The 19550-nt window shown below is 42.0% G+C and overlaps 1 protein-coding gene across 1 annotated transcript in view; it reads left to right on the forward strand.

Moving 5' to 3' along the window:
* MAGI3 (membrane associated guanylate kinase, WW and PDZ domain containing 3) overlaps window positions 1–19550 on the forward strand; it is a gene marked incomplete at its 5' end in the record, with an annotated part of 192708 nt that overhangs the window by 108662 nt on the left and 64496 nt on the right. The window contains one exon of the mRNA XM_019513754.1: window positions 17589–17705. Within this exon, the coding sequence (XP_019369299.1) occupies window positions 17589–17705 (117 nt within the window). The remainder of the gene's footprint in view (window positions 1–17588; window positions 17706–19550) is intronic.

Raw genomic sequence — 19550 nt, forward strand, 5'->3', positions numbered from 1 at the left:
AGCTAAGGGGGAAAAAAAGTGCCTTTCATGCTTTTAGGTCTGTCGCGCCCCCCCGCCCCCCCAATTCTATGCAACCTGTTTAGTTTTCTCTTGTTCTTTTACATGAGGAATAGAAAATTCATGGTCTTGTGGGATATTTCTGTTGGAAAAAAATGTGGCTGTCTAACAGTTACATAGAAATACTTTTATTTTCTATGATTAATAACGCCAAAATAGTCTGAATGACACTGAAGTAAAGTGGCACTAAAGCTGTTTTGTAAAATCTCAGCTGAATTAATAAATGAGTGGCTGTTACTGATGTATGACCCAGCAATCCAAGGACTTGATTAATGTAGATTTTCCAAGTACTTGAATTTTGTCCTACTATGAAGAGGCACAAGTGCTCGTGGGAAACAGATTTGCCTTTAGCATCTCAACGTCTCTGGAGCAACTTTAATTCCAAAGCAAGCTATAAATACTGGCCAGAATAGAGGCTTTTATTCAATTTTTTGAGCTTGCAAAAGGTGAATTCTCCTTGTAGTGTCTCAGATGCAGCGCTTTTTTTTTTTTCCTGAAAGTGAGCTGAGTGCTCGATTGAAAAGCAGTTCAAAAACCAAACAAATTGCAAGAGATACTTACCCATAAACCAGTGATGCCTCATACCTGAGCCCTGGATCTGATGCCTTTGACTCAATCTTTATATTCAACACCTGAACTTACCATGTAGGCCTGAAGTTTTCTAACAGGCTCCTGTGTTCCTAATGGCTTTGATCAGAACCTAGGATCCTCTGCCTGGGACTGCCTGAAATCACGGTCTGGTTTTGTAGGTAGAGCACAGCTCGGCCATAAACCGTGCTCCCATTTTGTTGCTTTGGGGCTGGAATCTTTTGTGTAGACCCGAGTAGGCCATATGTTTCCTCATCCCTGTTTTCTGTAAGCCTGAGAGAGGCCAATTCAGGTTGTTTATCTAAAGCAGTAGTTCTCAACTGGGGTGCTGGGGTTTTGTGATAGCAATATGCATTGTTTTGAACAAGGTGATTTTTAAATCACCAATTTTAAGTATGATTGAAATCAGGAAGCAGGAAAGATTGTTTTAATCCTCTTTTGTAGATGTACTTCCTAGCTATGTTCCTGAAGAAAGGCTTATTCTAATTGACCATTATTACCAGTCAAGCATGTTGATCTGGTGCAAAATGTAGACTTTATTTGCTGATCAGGATTATAAGATATATTTCTACATACGTACCTAAGTAATTACATAATTTTACATATGCTTGTTTAGATTTTAATATTCCTTATGTAGAAAATGGAGAATGGAGCATTAATTACTAGATAATAACTTTTACTTATTGTTTGTACCAGGCTGCATTTTGATAGAAAATGGAATTCAATTAAGTGCACAACACAGCATGTTAGAATAATTTTATTAGTTAAATAAATGTACTCAATATGTATGGGAAAAAGCAAGTGCATCAAACCATGTTCTTGGAGGTTATTCAAGGCAAAAAGTGTCCTACAGAAAATGGAAATTCAGCCTCAGAGTAGCCAAGAGAGAGTGATGCATGAATTATGGCAAGTAGGTGAGAGAGAAATTTGGAAGTTAGAGAGGAAATGTGAGGGTCAAATAGCAAAAGAGATGACGAATTATCTGAGCCTCTCAGATGGGCAGAATATTCTATAATTACATAATTGTCCAACAACTGAATTTCTTGCAGCACTCTACAGCATTTGGTATTAGCCACTGCCATGCAGGGTACTGGACTAGCTGAGCCCTTGATCTGGTTTGGTATCGCGTTCCCTATGTTCCATTGGAAGGCAGGATGGAAAAGCTGTGTTTAATCCCCTTCTTTACATTGCATTGTTCATCTACACAGTTACACTACACCTAATTTGCAAAAATGTTCTGCTCAGTTGCCGTTTGAATTTTCCTGTACTGATGTCTCCCACCCCCACGAGCCCTGTACAGATAAAACTGAGCTCTTCTTTCAAGGCAGGTAACGTGATCTACGGCAATTGAATTCGCTGGGGTTTTTTCTTCCTCTTATCTGACTACTTAGTATTCTTTTCACTTTTCATTTCAGATGTCTGAGGCCATGCTTTCTTATGTGCAGAAATTAAAACTTTCCACTGTGCTATTTTTAGCTAATGCTGTACCTTTGTATCTGGCTTTTCTTTCCACAGGACCTCACAGATTAGATCTAGGGTCACCCAGTGAAATGAAATTCATTGGGCCCATAAGCGTTTAGCATGACATCTGAAGGTAGGTCTAGTGGGTAGGGCAGAGGGAGCAAATGGACAAACTATCTTTTAAGCACTCTAAAAAGACATGGCAGACTGGCCCTTGGGAGCGCACATCAGCTGTTTCCATGTGTTACCTCTGAGATCAAAATAGCCGTTAGGTGCTGGGAGGCCGGTTTCTTGCACATTGATAGATGGCAGGTTTCCTTGGATGTGCAATGTTTCTCTAAATGGTACGTGGTTAAGATATAATCACAAAGGCCATGTGTGTAATATAAACGTCCTGGTTTTAATTAAAATGTTAAAGCTTTTACTCTGGACCCAAATTATATAGCTTTTCTGCTGGCCTTAGTGAGCGTCTTGCAGGGAATTTACTTACACAACGATCATTTGAGGTTCTGTGCACTCTGCTGATCTAACCCCCTTGCCTAGTTTTACTGAAATAACAGACTTACTAGTCGCATGGAATTCTGGCTTTTGGTTTAAAAGTGGCTTCTCAAAGTTTTGTCCATCAGTTTGCTTTTATAACAGACATTACTACACATATATCACACTCTGTTGAGTCTATTTCATGACTCAGTGCTTATTCAACTAGCTTTAAAAGACCCTTGAACTAGGGGCCAGTACTGTGAGTTCCTCCTGGGAGGTAATGGGTAGTATATCTGGTATCTATTTCAGATTTCAGCTTAACTGACTCCCAGTATTCATTATGCAGATGTATGTAGTTTGCCTTCAATTTTCATGTCTAAGTGATTGATTCGTTTCCACGATTCTGTTTCATGAAATGGCAGGTGTTTTCTCTACCTCCAAAAGCTAATTAGAGTTTAATGATTACAGTTTTCATGATCTGCTAGCTGCATAAAAATAATCTGGCCTGCATAACTTTGGGGTAAGTTCCACTGATGTAAGGTACAGGATTCCTGGTTGCCGAATTGCATTTGGACATCAGAGTGGAGATTATACACTGATGGACCTTAATACACATTAGTTAATCAGTCCTTTTTATTTTGTTCCTTTGTCACTAATATTCACTCCCTGTTTGTAATGTTAAGTAGGTTTGGTTCCACATTCTCTGAGCTTTTACAGCTTTATTAGGATTTTGTGGAGCAATTGCTCGGATATGACTGTCTGTTTGGAATGAAGTGAATTCAGCTTCCTGATACCTGGGTATGATCTTGAGAGGTAAAACACATCTCTGTCCCGTTAAAGTACAAAGGAGAAGGTCACGTCAAGAAGGCAGTATGCCACATATTAATTGTATGGATTTGAGCCAGTCAAGCCCAGACGTTAATGACAGAAATGAACAAGGCTGGAAAGTCCAGTATCTCCCCCAGGAGATGGCAGCAAAATGCAGTTGCAAACCTCTTTCCATTAAGGACAGGGTTTGGGAAGCATGATCGAACGCTCCTGAGGATGTTGTCAGCAGCTGGGATTCATCCTGGGACACTTGGCTTTAAAAACACAAACCTGCTGCAAGACTAACAGCCCCACGCCTGCTGGCTCCGAGCCAGTGGCAGATTTATACACCTTTCTGTGATCCTGCCGCTAGAGGTGCTCAGGGGCCTTGCTGCAGAAGCATTGCTGACATGCACACAGAAAGGAACTGAGACGGGAGGTTTGTACAGGTGACGTTGATCTTCTTAACTGAATCGGATTTCCTTCTCTCAGTGTTCAGAGACTGATGCCCTCTAAGCCTCTACCCTATAGGTTTGTGATTGATCCAATATTTTTGTGAGCATAATGTGGATGAAAGACTTTAAGGAGTTGGGCACAAGTTCATATTGTTGCTGGCGAATAAAAGAAGTGAGAGAGATTTTGGTTGTAACGAAGCCAAAGTACCCAAATGTGAAATAAGATTTCTTCCTAAATTCTAAATGGGATGGTAGCGGGAACACTTTCAGGAAAAGGACCAGGTGTAGGCTTGTGACTTGACTTGGGTATTTTTAAGGATTCCTTTTTATTTCTATTTGTTCAAAGGTACACATCTATAAGTAAACTAAACTCTGTGAATTGGTCTTAGTTGATACCTACAGGCCTTGACTCACCACTGGAAAAAAATTGTGATCTGAGAATCTCGGTAACAAATTGGACCCAAAATGTAGCCGTCCCCAAAAAATGTTTTACTATCACTGCTTATGGCAGGAGAGGAAGTGGAATGAGCTCCCATTAAATGGGAATGGAATGAACAGGCCTGCGAAAACGCATCTCTCTCTGTGTTTCTTCTCTCTCGAGTGCGTTGGAGTCATTCAGTCCAAGGAACGAGAGTCCCGAGGAAGACCAGAGATGGTGAAGGAATCTGTTCCTTTTGGAGATTTCTTTTTTCCATCGTGATGGCTGAGTCTCAGTCCTCTAAAATAGTCCTATAAGAATTGAAACCACTATAACTTGGATTAAATCATTCATAATCCACTGGGACCAGAAACCTTTGGATAGGGGGTCCCCTGCATATGCTAACCAGCCACCGCCCTTGTGACAATAATTCTCAGTTTTACCCAGCATTCGCACACAACTGCCTCCTCATTGCATCCATCCATCTTATCATACAATCTTCAGTTAGAGACAGACAATACATGATTAAATAAGCCCAGTATCCTGTGGGCTGTGATTTTTCTTCTTATTCTTTTGCTTCTCTGCCCAGCATCTGCCAACTGGCTCATATTTAAGAAACAGCTTGCTGACCTGGAACAAGGTTCTCTGTTGCCATCATTGATGATATTCCTTTACGCAAAGCAAAGAAGAGGTCTGAGGCTACTTTCAATCTGACTATAGTATTTCAATCTAAAAATAAAATGCTTCACAATAACAAAGCAAACAAAACCTTGCAAAGAACCCAGAACAATACAGCTTTTGAAGCACGCAAATAGCTTCTTCCATTGACTGCTCCATCCCATCCCATTTATGTGGACCAGATAATCTGCCAGAATAACATGGTTTTCAAAAATAAAAAAACACACAAACCAGTGCAGAGGAGAGGGTCCAGGTCTCGCCTCATCGCCTGGCAGCTGGAACAGACTGTGGGCTCTGGTACTCATGGCATAGGCACTCTCAGACATAATACCCATTAGACCATGGTCTTGTACTCCCACCCCTCGTGGCATGGCCTTTTTGGGGTCCCTGGGTTTTGGAACAGCAGGCAGGTGCAGTTATGCAGGAAGGAGGATCTGTCCTGATGATGCTCAGAGGAGAGCAGGGGGCTGAACTGGGTGTTAGAGCTGGTATCAGGAATTTCCAGGGGGGCATATGTGACACGAAGAGCCTGTTTTCAAACTGCTGCTTGATGAATGGAAGAAAGTGAGGTTGGATAACAAGCCAGTTTGACTGGGAATATGTGTGGGCAAAGCAGGGCAAATACCATATACTCTGAAGAAGCTGAATGGGATCTCGAGTAGAGCCAAGGAGGTGATCCTCCCCCTCTATGCGACACTGGTCAGGCCACAGCTGGAGTATTGTGTCCAGTTCTGTGCGCCCCATTTCAAGAGGGATGTGGACAATATGGAGAGGGTCCAGAGGAGGGCCACCCGCATGATCCGGGGACAACAGGGCAGACTCTACAGTGAGAGACTGCGGGACCTGAACCTATTCAGCCTCCACAAGAGAAGGCTGAGGGGGGACCTGGTGACTGTCTATAGACTCACTAGGGGGGACCAGAAGGGTTTGGGGGAGACGCTGTTTCCCCTAGCGCCCGCTGGCATAACAAGGAGTAATGGGCACAAGTTGATGGAGAGGAGGTATAGATTGGACATCCGCAAAAACTACTTCACGGTTAGGGCGGCTAGGAGCTGGAACCAACTTCCAAGGGAAGTGGTGCTGGCCCCTACCCTGGGGGTCTTTAAGAAGAGGCTGGATGCCTACCTGGCTGGACTCATTTGAGTCCCGTTTCTCTTTTTGGGGTTTTTTGTTGTTCTCCCGCCCTGGCGGGGGGTCGGGCTAGAAGATCTACTAGGTCCCTTCCGACCCTTAATCTATGAATCTATGATTGAGTGCCGACTCGGAATACCTTGACCCAGAGCTGTGGGAACCCAAAATGACCTGCGTATTTGGTGGCAGAGGGTGGGATGCGCCTTTTCCCAGCATCAGGGAATGAGCCTGTTAATGCTGGATCTAAATGCACACAGCTCTCCTGAGATAAGGAGCCAGGCTTTTAGATCTCCACACATGGAGGAGACCTGAGAGGACAGTCACATAGTCTGAGCGTGTGCATCACATGGGACCTACTGACAGTGTAAAGCAAAATCTTTACAGAAAACAAACAAGCCATCTTTAAAATCTCATATAAGACACAAGAAGTAAAGAGAGTAGTAAGCTGTCATTTTGGCAGTATTGTGTCCTTAAATAAAGGAAGGCCTGGCTCACTGAAACATGACAGCATGCTTCTAGTATGTTAATCTAGCACATTAATGCAAAGTGTTTGGCAAGGTTGTGATAGTGGAGCTTGCTTGTAAAGTTTCTTTGTCTTTCAGAAGCATTAGGTAAACGTAATGGCATGTAGTCATGCTGCCTCGGGTCATAATCTCAAATCCCCTGCTTTCGGGGAGATCTTCAAGAAAACCTGCCTGGTAAAGAAAAGGCTGGCAACGCATCTAGTTGGCAGCAGTTTTGTCAGAGCAGTGCAATTTCTGGGCACGAGGATAGCATTTACTATCATTTGGGACACGGTGTTTTTCAAATAAGTGACAACCTGATTGTCTGCTGTTAAGGATGTAGCACTGCTTTTCCTATGAGCTGTGGAGTTTAACCAAATTATTCTCATCAAATGCCAACTTGGTAACCATGTATTGCCTGCTACACGTTCTCCCTTTAGTTTCATTAACTTACCGTACTCTTCACTCCTGCCCTAAGCTGTTCTTAGAATTTCTCTGTGCTGTTGGAGTTGTTTCATTTAAGTGACAAATGTGCAAGCCCCTCTGACTTGAGTGGTTTGTAACGTTGAGAGTGCCACCGCTCCAAGGAGTATTTCAGTTCCGTAGGACATTATCATCTATGTGGGAGCATGTAAGACGCAGGCCTTTGTGTAACCTATAAAAGTTCTTTTGAAAGATTCTGGTTTTATTTGGAGGCAAAGCATGGACAAAGACGACGCAGGCCTTCTGGCACACACTGCCCTCCCCTCTCCCCATTACGTTGCTTTGTTTCCAAGGCCTTTTCCCTGCAGCTGCTTCAGTGAAAACATGGTTTCACAGGACTTTTAACTCCTGCTTTAATAATACTGCCTTGGCATCGTGTACGTAGATCTCTGGCTGATGGAATGGTTGTTTAGTAACTGATTCAGGCTCGTGCTGGTCCAAGTCTTTGCTGGTTTATCCTTTGGCAAGATGGGAGATAAAATAACAGCCAAAGGGGCATGGCACTGTACATTCGTCTGTGCTGTTTGCTTTGGAAACATCTCTGCCTGGTAACACCTCTTCCCCTCACTCTGTCATCCTCACTTTTCAGGACACACGTGCACGTGTGGATATGTGTAAACCTTTTTAGTTATTAGATCAGAGCATGAAATCATATGCTAGCCCTTACTAGTTCCTTGAAGGGCCTGAACTAACAAGGTGAGCGGCAGATGCGTGCATAGCAGTTGAACAGTGAATTAAGAGAAGTTGGCAAACTGTTTGCAGTGTTGCATTGTTGGAAAGTTCAGAGTGCCAGTGAAATGCTTGGAGACTCTGAGATGGAGCAGAAAGAAAGCTGCTTAGTGGCGAGAGAGATCCTCCTTTGTGTGTGGGAGTAGTAGCATCCTGGACAGATTGAAGGGGGGTGTGTGTGTCCATAGTACATTGGTATGCTTTGTTAGGTTGACTGTGCAGTATATGTATGTGGAGAGCTGCATCCTTTTTTAGGCACCTAACTGAAATCCTCTCTGTACTCGATGCTGAAAGAAGCTTGTAGCTGTGCGGGGTTCCCCAGGGCATGCCCACAGTGTTTAGAAATAACCCTGTATTAGCAGTTATCTTAAAGAGAAACAAGTCAATGCCGGGGCATCCTGTGCTTACCTTTTCGTTCATAGTACCGCAATTGGACAGTTTTTCTTGATTTGTCCAGGGAAGGTTTATCCCCAGAATTTAAATGTAACCCTCCCGTTAACCGGCCCTCCAGGTTCCTGCCAGAATGAGTCGTTAGCCCTTAGCTACTTGTTTAGGCAGGCAGGCAGGCAGTGCATGTGGTGCAACCAGCCCATTGAGTGCATCTCCTTTTAGGTCTGCATGCCAGCCCGTTGCCCCTCACCCCCCCCCTTTTTTATCCATGGACAATAACGGTTTTGTTTTCATCCTCCCTACACGATTCTGGTAAAACACTGTTTGATGCACAGTGTTGTACAGAAGTATTTTTCCCCTGGTTAATTAGTTACTTTATGCACAAGAGAGAGAGAAACGTATGGTGGACTTAAGCATTTGGGAGAGCAGTAGAACAATTCAGTGATTAAATTGATGTGCAGGTTTTTGTCCTCACAGGGTGTTTCTGTCGAGTAAGCCAGCTAGAGAAATTAAATATTCACATAGTCCTAAAAATAACCTAAATGGAGCCAGCCCATTTATTTAGAATGTTTTTCAAGATAATTGCATAATAAAACACAGTGCTTAATGCACAATACTGAATGGTAAAGTTCAACTAGAATTTTAATGTGTTGGGATCTATAAATCTGAAATCTTATATAGTGAAAAAGCACTAGACTCATTTATATAAGAAGTGTGTAAGCTCTTCTCCTTATGATATATGCAAGCTTATTTCTTCAGAGGAAGGAAGAACGGCTTCTTTCAGACAAACGAAATGGAATCCCTCCAGGAAAAGAGTTGCTTATATCTCAGTTTGCTGGCATCGCCCTACCATACCATTACGGCCAAGAACAAATATATTCTGCTGAGGTTGGTAATATCCAAAAACCTGGCTTTTTTTTGAACATGCCAAATGTATTGAAAACGTGTGAAGTCCATGGTGTTTGGCATGAGGTGAACTTTTTCCATATTCATTTGGAGGGTCCTTGCTTTGGAAGCTTGTTTGTAACTCCAGCAGTGACCTTTTTTCAACTAACTAACTTTCCCGAACCTCTCATTCTCCTAGTGAAGTGTACAATAAGCCGTGTACAGCCGTGTAATGTGTGTAAAGAACAGAAGAATAGTGTTCCTCGTATAGATGTTCTGCAAAAATAAGTATTTTTGTTTTAAATGAGGGCAGATTTATGAAAGGGTCTGCTAATGTAAACCAGCATCTTTGTCTTCAGCGCCATTTATGACCAAATCTTTAGTGCATTGTGCGGTGTAGTCTGTGTTTTGATGATGTCCAATTTTCTTAAGACACATGCTTTGCTGTGGCTTATTGTTGGGCAGTAACATAATTCAGCACAGCTCACATCCTTTGGAAATGCACACAGCATATGAAGATTCACCGTCTCTGAAATTCCAGCATTGCCATTTTACCATAAAGAATCAGAAGTGGGGCTTTTGTGTTTTTGAAAAACAAGTTTCAGTAGCAAGTTAACTGAAGTGTAGTGGCTGAACTTGAAAGTAAACGCGTTGTCATCTCACCTTCAGTATTTGCCAATTTTAAAATAGTAGCAGAGAGTCTGAGGAACAAGCAGTGTCAGACTGCCTTGCGCAGGGAGGGGAGCCATGGTTCTTGCCCTATCTTTCCTGGCAAGTCTTGGTTGTTATGCTCTAAAACGAGAATTGAATAATTAGGAGAAAATAATTCGTATTCTTAGTGCTGCTTTTTTTTGTGCTGGAGTTAGGCAGTTGGAAAAACTAATTTGAAGGATTTGCATTATTTGGGGTATTTTAGTAGCATAGTTGTCCAGACTTGCTCAATGTGAAGCACAGTTTCTCACTCCCTGCATAAGTTTAAAACACAGAAGTTTGGACTTTGGGCAGTGGCTCTTCTGTTGTCACAGGAAGCTACTAGTCACCAACTGGTGTCTCAAGATGTCACCTGCAACCTGGTTTGGCAACAGTGGAATCTAACAGAACTGAATTTTATCTGTCTTATAATAACTATTTGATTATGAGCTAGTTCCCCATGCTGGAGAGGGAGGCTAGTCTTGTGATTACGATGCTGGAGGTAGACTTGAGTGGTCTAGGATCAAGTTTCCTTTGAGTCTACCACAGACACTTGGATCTTGGACCATTCACTAAGTTGTGTCTAAGTGCTCCAGCTGTATAATGGGGATGATGCATCCCTTCTCCCCCTCTTTTGTCTTGTGTTTTTATGATGGTGCGGCCTTTGGAACAGTATTATTGAATGTATGTACAGCATCCAGCACAGCATGGCCACCGTTCGTGTTGGGGATTCCAGGCAGGCACCGTGTGTTGTTTTAATGTATAATACCTGTGTTTGTATGGGTGTGCACAAACACACATTTGGAAGGTCTATGTACATACAAAAAGACTGCTTTAGAGTTGCTGTGACAAGCAGGACTGAAACATCCATTACAATCCATTAGTTGTGCCGCAGGTACAGCTGAAACCGGGAAGTGATTTTTTTTTTTCAAGCAGCCTTAATGGTCTGTGTGTATGACGACAAGAGAGCGAGTGTCTAAAATTGTCCTTTTTCATGCCGTTACTCTTATTTACACCCACTTGTGCCACCCTAAAAATACATATCTGAACACGAGTGGTGATGTGGGCAATTTGCCAAGCAGTGGAAGAGAAATCAGATTCCAGAGGTTTGTCATGTTCAGTGTTTTGAATGCACTTTTTATTGTCATGCTTCCCAAGGGCCATTAGTACAGATTGCAGAGAGTCTGCTTCTGAGCTCCAGTTGGCTTCATCCAAAGGGCATACAGATGTGCTGAAAACTGCTATCCTGTTTCACTGTTTTTGTTCTTTTTGCCCATGTCCCCAAACACAGACTGCCATTGCCTTTCTAACGCAGCTTATATTATTTAGGTGGGACTTTTCCCAGTGCTTTCCCAGCGCTGGTCATCATGCCTTGTCAAACGAGTGATGGGTACTGCCTCATGTTAGAAACTGAGGAAGAGAACATGGAGTTCAGACCATTTCCATGAGTTGCAATCACAAATGCGAGTTGGGTTGTATCTTTAGGGTGGAGTTTGGCCCAGGGAGCGACGTAAGACTTACCAGAAACTACTCAAGGATTCACTGTCTGAGCTGAGCTCACAACTGGGCAGTTCCTGGTGCTCTCTCCCATGTCCAGACAAGCTTTCCTCCATGTGACTTTTTAACTTGCTCAGAGTATGGGACAGATGTAGCTAAAACGGGCAGAGGAGGAGCAAATCATAAAGAATAGTAGTGATAAGGTAACTCCCCTCCAAGAGAGAGTGAGGGGCTGTGATACCGTGCAACCCACCCTTCTCCCCACGGCGGGACCGGTACACCTACTCTGCGGGTCCGACATGAACCTAGATAGGGCAACATCCCCGGGAAGAATGTAAAATGAATACGTTGGAGGAATAGCAGAAGGAACATGCACAGACACAGCTCGAAGGTCTCACGGCATATTTAAAATGCATTTTTCTCCTTCACTCATTCCTACGTTTCATCTATTCCCTCCTTGGGAGAATTGGGTAGAACAGAGAGTAGAAACCCCAAATGCATGGGGCCATATCAAAAGGGCTGATGTGATGCTTTTAAGATGAGTCTATGAGAGAGAAGCATCCTGGGCTCTTTGGGAGGGGAAGTGACTGGTTTTACATAAAAACAGGCTCCAGAGGTTGCCTCAGGCACCTTTGCTACCACTTGATTTTGTGCGTTCTAATTTATATCATCACTCTCCAGGAGGGTTTTTGGCATTGGTTTCCCTGTAATGCTTTGTCTGCCATTCTTCTGTATTCCCCAGGGGATCCATCCCAGCCTCCATTTCATAATTCAGTCTTAAATTATTCTCAAAATACAGCCAAATGCCTGTGCTGCACTTTTTTGTATTTTAAAATGTACTCTTTCGTGCTGCTCTGCCTTAACTACTGGCTTCATTATACCTTGTCTGTCCTGTGCATGTTGACATTTACCGAGATGTTTTTAGCAAACAGCATTATACTTGTTACAGGAAGTTTAACTTGGAAGTTTGTACAGGGAGGAAAAGCCATGTATGAATCAAGTCTACATATAAATTCTGCATCCATGACAGATCTTTACCTCTGTTGCCAAGTTTCTCGGTAGGTACAACAAGCTGAACTAGTTAACAATCAGATTCATCTGTCTACGTGAAATATGCTTGTACTGTTAAAGTGAAACAATAGATTTGGCAATGGCAGGGAGATAGGTGGGCCATTTGAATACTAAAAGATTTTTTTTAATACTGAGAAATTGGATTGTCCGCAAGCAATAGACTGATTTTTAGTAATGTATCTATCTGTAGCTATATATAGATATATACACTTTTTGCTGAGATTACACTATTTGTTTTCATTTTCTATGACATCTTTTGCTCATTGTCCTGCGGGAAGCAAATCCAAAACTTTATATAGAACAGCTCATGATAGCAAAAAAAAAAGGGGAATTTGGTTCATAACATGCCCACTGCCTTGGCAACAAAGACAGCTAAACCAAGGTGTGTGGTAGCAAGTCTTTCAAGTTTCATGTTGGAACATCCGCTGCCGCCCCCCTTGGCGAAACCAGGAGCTGATAAAATAATCATTCTCTAGCACCTGTGAGGCTTCTACCATGTCATCCTTAATATGCTTCTAAAATTATTGTTTAAATGGCCTAGAAACACAAACTGCTGTGAAGCTGAAAGCTATTGCTGATCACTGTGTGTTACTCTACAGGCTACTCTTCATTCGTTGCTGCTTTCAGAAGGGAAAGACAATGTTAAGATGAAAGTCACCTGTTTAGGTGTCATTTGTAGCAGCAGTTTTGTACATTTTAATTGGGATATTTTCCTTTACCCAGAATTTTACTGGGCCACAAGAGAGAGACTAACTAAAACCAGATGGCATCAAGGACATAATTTAATTGCATTATTGTCTTCCATGTCGTTAACCTTTGCGCATGTGTGCACATGCTCGTGCTCATTCTCTCTCTCCTTCAGAGAGAGTACTTATCTGTGCTCAGCCCTACAAAATAGCCTCAAGTAGCCCAAATTACTGGCTTTAAGAAGTAGAATGTCCTATGCATTTAGAAAACTGGAGCTTTGATCTTAGTGCATTTGCAGTATGGGCCTGGCAGGCACCTGTAAATTTATGGAGCTATGAGGCAAGTATTTTGGAGGGGAAACTGCTGAGTGTTGTATGTAGCTCAGATCCATTCTGTATTTGAAAATGAGTTTTCTGCACTTCAGGTAAAGCCTGTGTTTGTAAGAATGGGTTTCTGGAGCATTAATACCTGCACATACACACCATCTGTTCGTGGATTGCAAGGGTTCACAAGCCAGCTGCTCCTGAGATCCAGTTCCTCTGTTGTCTGTGTGCTAAAATAAAAAAAATACTGTTTATGTAGTGCTTTATTTTCAGCTCACTACAGATATTAAGCCTCACAATTCCCATATCAGAAAAGTATGTCAGGTTACCTAGTTGTAGCACAAAGACCTGAGAATGATAAAGAAAAGAATAATTGCTGTGATTTAAAGTTTATACTTCCCTAATGTCCCATCTACAAACGCATCATTTAATTTTCTGCTAAGTTTCACGCCACATGGACCAGTATCTCCTCCTCTACGGTTCACAAGTGAACAGAGCCACTTTGGATCCAGGCAAGGAGGCTGCCTTTGGTAAGACCATCGGGGTTTTTCAAGCAGTGGATGATGTCCTTCTCTGTGTGCAGCCTCTGCCAGCCTCCCAGTCTAAAAAAACAGGGGAAAAGAAGCCAAATCTGAGTTTATCTCACCCCATCAATGCATATTATGGTTATTTGCTAACCACCACTGAATTAGAAAAAGCTATAAACTAAAGACTGCAGAGAACAGTTTTATTTACTAGTAAATTGTTATGAGGCAAAGGCTCTGCAAGCTCATTCGTACCTAAAATTGGATGCTGGGGGAGGGGAAAAAAGGAAGTTTTAACTGACAGACTTCAGAGAACGTGGCTGCTGATTATGCAGAGTGGATTGAATACTTAAAAAATAAATTGCCATGTAATAGTTTAATACTGTGCCAGCACATGCTTTTTTCAGTGCCTTGAGAACTATATATTACATTTTGAATCTTCTAATATAAATTCTTGATTAATGTCGCATTCAGAAATGGAACTTTGCAGAGCTATTCTTTATCCTCCTCCTCGCTCAGAAATTGCTTTCTACTGAGCAGACCACTGTGATTACAAATAATCTCTCTTTCTCTCTTCTCTGCTCCTAGTTCTTTTGGTCTTGCTGTGTTTGGGCTTCAAACACTTAACTACTATCTGGCTAATAGCTCTGCGTTAGTGCCCTGTCCTCCTGGATTATTTCCCCCTCTGCTGCCTGTCTTCTGGTGGCTAGACCACAGCCTTCCCTGGGCCCACGCTTCATCATCTGTGCTGCGGCTGTCACTTATCCTTTTCACAAGCTATCTTCACGTCCTTTTTTAAATGTGATGACATGCCAGGAATTATCTATCCACTGCCCCTGAAGCAGAAAAGTGTTTAACTTGCCAAAAGTAAAGTGCACTTTCAACTCTGCAGTGGTTTGGCTTGTTCTGGGAAAACTGAGTTGTCACGTGCTGCTGGTGCTGGTCAGCCATGGTATAAAATGCTTCTTAACAACAGCTGCAACTCCCCGTTGAATCGTAGTGGTTCACATTTATGAAACGCTTGTTTCATCTTCACCTGGAAACGGCCCTCTCGATGAGTCTGAATGGGGACTGCCATGCTTATGACACTCTTTTAGCTACTTTGAGACATCATCTTCCCCAGCTAGGTAGCAGCAGCCTTTTCAGATTCCTGTTAGAATCACCCTTTCATGACAGCTTTATTCTTTTGCAGTCATTTAAAATTATATTTCTAACTGTTGATGCTATTAATTACTAGCTGTAGCTGAATAGGAATTAATGAACACGAATGTGGAAAATATCTTGTTCAATCCTTTTCTGCTTGCTAGTACTTTTACCGTTTGCATTCCAGTAGTGTCTTGTGGCCTCGCATCAGGTAGAGATTCCCAGAGTGCTGGGTGCGATTCAACTTGCGCGCTGCTGGCTGTCCAAAGAGGTTATAAGCTAAATAGCTGTTTCAGTGCATTGCAGCTTTTGTTCAGCTCTTATGGTTGCTGGTCACATTTCTAGACCCATAGGTCCTGTCATACGATAAGTTGGAAAGAAAACTGTGGGTGTAAATTTGGTGCCCTTATTGTTATGATTCACTGGCGCACACATCTTACCAGCCACTCTCTTTGTAGGCTTTAAAACCAAATGATCATTAAATCCCTTCTACCTAAAGACTTGGGCATTCTGATAAAGTACATAACTTTAATTTGCAAAGCTCACTGAACCCTAGTTAATGCGCTTTCTGGAAGATGACAGGGTACAATAGATTGCTTTGTACCCTTCTGTCAGAAGAATGAAGCAGTAATGCAAGGGCTCAGTTATTTGTGTGCTAGAGGGGCAGTGGTTATCTGGAGATGTGACAAGTTTGCTAATGATACCTGGCAAGAGTGTCACAGAAAGGAATAATTTTAAAAAAGATTTTCTGTAACACAATTTTTTTTTACAAAAACATCATTATTATTATTATTACTATTATTATTATTATTATTATTATTAAAACACCAGGGATGCAGAATCCTAGTCAGCGATTGGTCTCGTACAGGTCCCAGCCACACGCTCAGTTTAAGGCGTGATGCAAGCTAGCCGGAAAGTTATACGTGAATAACTTTGTGGCTCATTTACTGCATCACTGAGTTCCATGTGTGGTTGGGTTGCTGTTTAAGGCGTAGTTGACCTGTAAATCACACCTTAAATGTAACGTGTCAGGGGCTTTAGATACATAATTTAATGATTCAAATTCAGTAGGAAGTGTTGTCATTGCCTGATGGATGTGTTGCCCTTCAACTGGTAATTAATTGTAATATTAATATTTTGCATTTCAACAACGCTTTTAGCCTATCTATAGATCTCAGAACACATTTAAGGAGTATTATCACCACTTTACAAGTGGGTGGGTAACTGAGGCTCAAGGACATGCAGCAAGTTGGTGCTGATAAGAATTCGGGATCGAACACACAAGTTCTCATTCCCTGTGTTCATTCTGTTATACTGCAGCCTTGTTTCCTGATTAACTTGATTAGCTCATGTACTTGGGTTTTGTGTATCTTGGGTCTTTGGCAGTTAAGATCTGATTCTTTTAATTGCAACAGACAATTAAAGCAACATCAGTATGTATGCTTTGTAGAAAAAAGCTCCAACTGATTAAGGGAATTCTAAATGTACTGTTTTTAGAACCATTCTTATTTTGCATTACACGTGAACTTGGATAAAGCAGTAGGATGTACTACAGAAAAAATAGTTTGCAGAATAGAGGAGTAATGTTTTGTTTTGGGGGGACTAGGTTTTGTCTTACTCCCAGAGTTTTTTTTTTTTTTTTAATGCATGCCATTCTGTTCTAGTTTATTAGAGGCAAAAAAAAAAATCACAATATCAAAGGTCTTTAGCCCACGGATATAATTTAAGATTGTTATCTAGCTGGACTGGAAACAACTATGCAAAGGATGCATTTTAACCTCTACCAACCTGGTATATGCAAAACTTTCCATCTTGATTCATCTTCAGGATATTCATTACTTTCTCTGGAATCTGTTTATTTATGGTAACTAGATAATAGATTGTTTTTGCTGACTGATATACTGTAATAATAAGTAGCCCTTGCATTATGAGCTAAGGGCATTATGGGCTCGTGTACACCAGGCACATCCCAGTACAGAGCAGGAAAGCTGGTAGAGCACATGCACAGGTTCTTGACAGGGGAATTACTTCAAGGATTAGTTGACAAGCCTGATCAGCAAGGCCTGCTATATAGAACAGCCATTTAAAGCCTGCCTGGAGGAGTTTCTACATCTGGAATTAGTACTTCAGAAACATTTGCATAAAAAACTGATAAAACCTGAATGAGGTTTGACATTTTCATAAAAAAATTGTGTCTGCTTTCTTATCAATCGCATCTTAGTTTTGTAGTCTGAACATTGTACCTGTCCTGACCAAAATGTATGGGCCTTTTCCCAGGACCTCTTCGTCTAATGTAAGGCCAGATAAGTGGGCATGAAATTATCTAGGAGTCAGATCCTCAGCTGGGATAAATCATTGTAGCTCCGTTTAGGTGGAAGTCACTGAAGCCATTCCAGTTCATAGCAGCTGAGGAGTTTACAAGGGCCTTTACCGTTCCAACTAGTGCATTCAAAACCCCACAGCTGTAATTGCCTGTTTTGGATTTTGCAGAGGTGTTTACATGATGAAACAACATTGCGGTTGCTCTGAACAGCGGCTGAAATATTTTCTTCTAGTTTTTCATTGCATTTTTTTTTTTCTGTTTTAAGGAAAAGTCATCAACAAAGATTTGCGTCACTATTTGAGCCTGCAGTTCCAGAAGGGCTCCATCGACCATAAACTCCAGCAGGTGATCAGAGACAACCTCTATCTGAGAACCATCCCATGTAAGTATATCACCGCACAAGCAGAAACCAGACTGTTTTGGTAAAACTCCACCTGCTCTAAGAACCTTTAGCTCTTTTCCTTTGATCCCATTGTATTTTATGTTCTCCACCCCAGCAGGAATTCCTTTACATGAGGCCGTTTTTACACGAGAATGCATGTTAGAACAGACTTGTCTCTTTTGGTAACCATATTAAGAAATGTTTTAAGTGAACTTGGCATGCAGTAGGAAACTACTGCTGACTGATAGCCATGCTGAAGGACTGACAAACCCACAAAAATATTGAACTTTGAAATTAAGAGTATCCACGCAATATCTGTCATTTTAAATGAACCCATGCAGCCTCGGAAAACTAGTGAAAATGCTGTTAGCAGAATTAAGCATCAGAACAACAGGAAGAAAAGATAAGTAGTTATAATTTTGCTTAATATAACTTGTTTTCCTTAATATAACTCCCATCAGTGTTTTTTGTGCCTTCTTAAAAGGGAGGTTAAGGTCTCCAAGTGATCCAGGCGGTTACAGAAAGCTGGCAAGAGGACTGGGAAATGAAGGAGTAGCCTGTCTAAGCTAGCAGAGATGGAGCTGAGTCTGGGAGCATGCATTATTAATCAGTGAGCACCCTGGGATGGGTCCTGTGGCTGAGCTTAAGGTCATGACTTTATGCCAGGCATGTCATGCTACAGTGGCTTCTTTTTGCATCTTATTATCTTGACATCTCAGGTGTTAACGTGCTTATGTGCAAGAATCCTGAAGAGGTTGCTGCTCCTGTGGATGGCATGAAAAGTCATTATTTTCTCAATTTCTTTAATTTCAGTCACTCTTCACTGATCAGCTTCAAAGACTATTAATATGCTTGGAACGCTTCACACAGATTGCCTGTTGGCATTGCATTGTTACTGTGCTCTTAGACTTTACCTCCACTAATACTGTTCATTGGAGCAGTATGTTTTTAAGCTTGTCCTCTTACTTAATTACTAAAAAAAAACCCAAAAAACTGTAAGGCATTCGGGATACTTTTCATGCGAGAATATTTACCATTTAATTAACAATCAAGCCAAGGCAAAGCTTCAGTGAAGTGAATGGCTTTCTGGTGATGAAAAACACTGATCGGTTTGTGCTTGGCACAGTTCTGAAAGCGCACTAGGTTTAATGTATCTCTTTGTTGTTCACTAAGACAAATCTCATTGAATATTGGGCAACATTTTGCAGTTCTAAAATGGAATCTGACCTTTTAGTTATAGAGTTGTCCTGCCAACTGCCTGCTAGCTTATTTGTAAAGGTGTGTTTCAGTGTAAGGGCCTTACCTTTAGACCCTCTCTGCACATCACATTTATGCCATGGTTAACATGTTGACTGCAGCATGAATGGCAAGGGTGCTCCACATGAATCCAGTTTCAGACGCCATAAAGTGACAAACCAGCCATAAGAATGTTGTATGTTGAGCATTTCTTGTGGCTGGTTTGTAATGTGCCTTACATTGAATGTCAGGTACAGGGCCCAGGTCAACCATCAGCTGATTGTTAGCCCCAGCCTGGGATCCCACGAGGGCTGGGTGAAAGCCCGGGTGCAGTCCCAGGGCCTGACTGTGGCCCCAACCTGGGGGCCCATCCGTCTTTCAACTTGTCAGAGCAGGGGAGCGCTGGCATTCCCCTTTCACTGTCAAGTGGAAAGGGCAGGAGTGGGATTGGATCCCCCACCCCAAACCGCACCTCCTGCCATGCATGTGTGGCCTGGCAGGAGGTGTGATTTTTAGGACTGGGGATCAGACCCTGTGATGCCATGAAATAAACATGTGCCAGGGGCCTTAGAGAGGGCTTTTATTAAGTGTCTTGTCTATGCTGAAGCT

This window comes from Gavialis gangeticus, unplaced genomic scaffold (genome assembly GCF_001723915.1).
Source record: "Gavialis gangeticus isolate Ggan-Ray unplaced genomic scaffold, GavGan_comp1, whole genome shotgun sequence".
In the NCBI taxonomy this organism is placed as follows: Eukaryota; Metazoa; Chordata; order Crocodylia; family Gavialidae; genus Gavialis; species Gavialis gangeticus.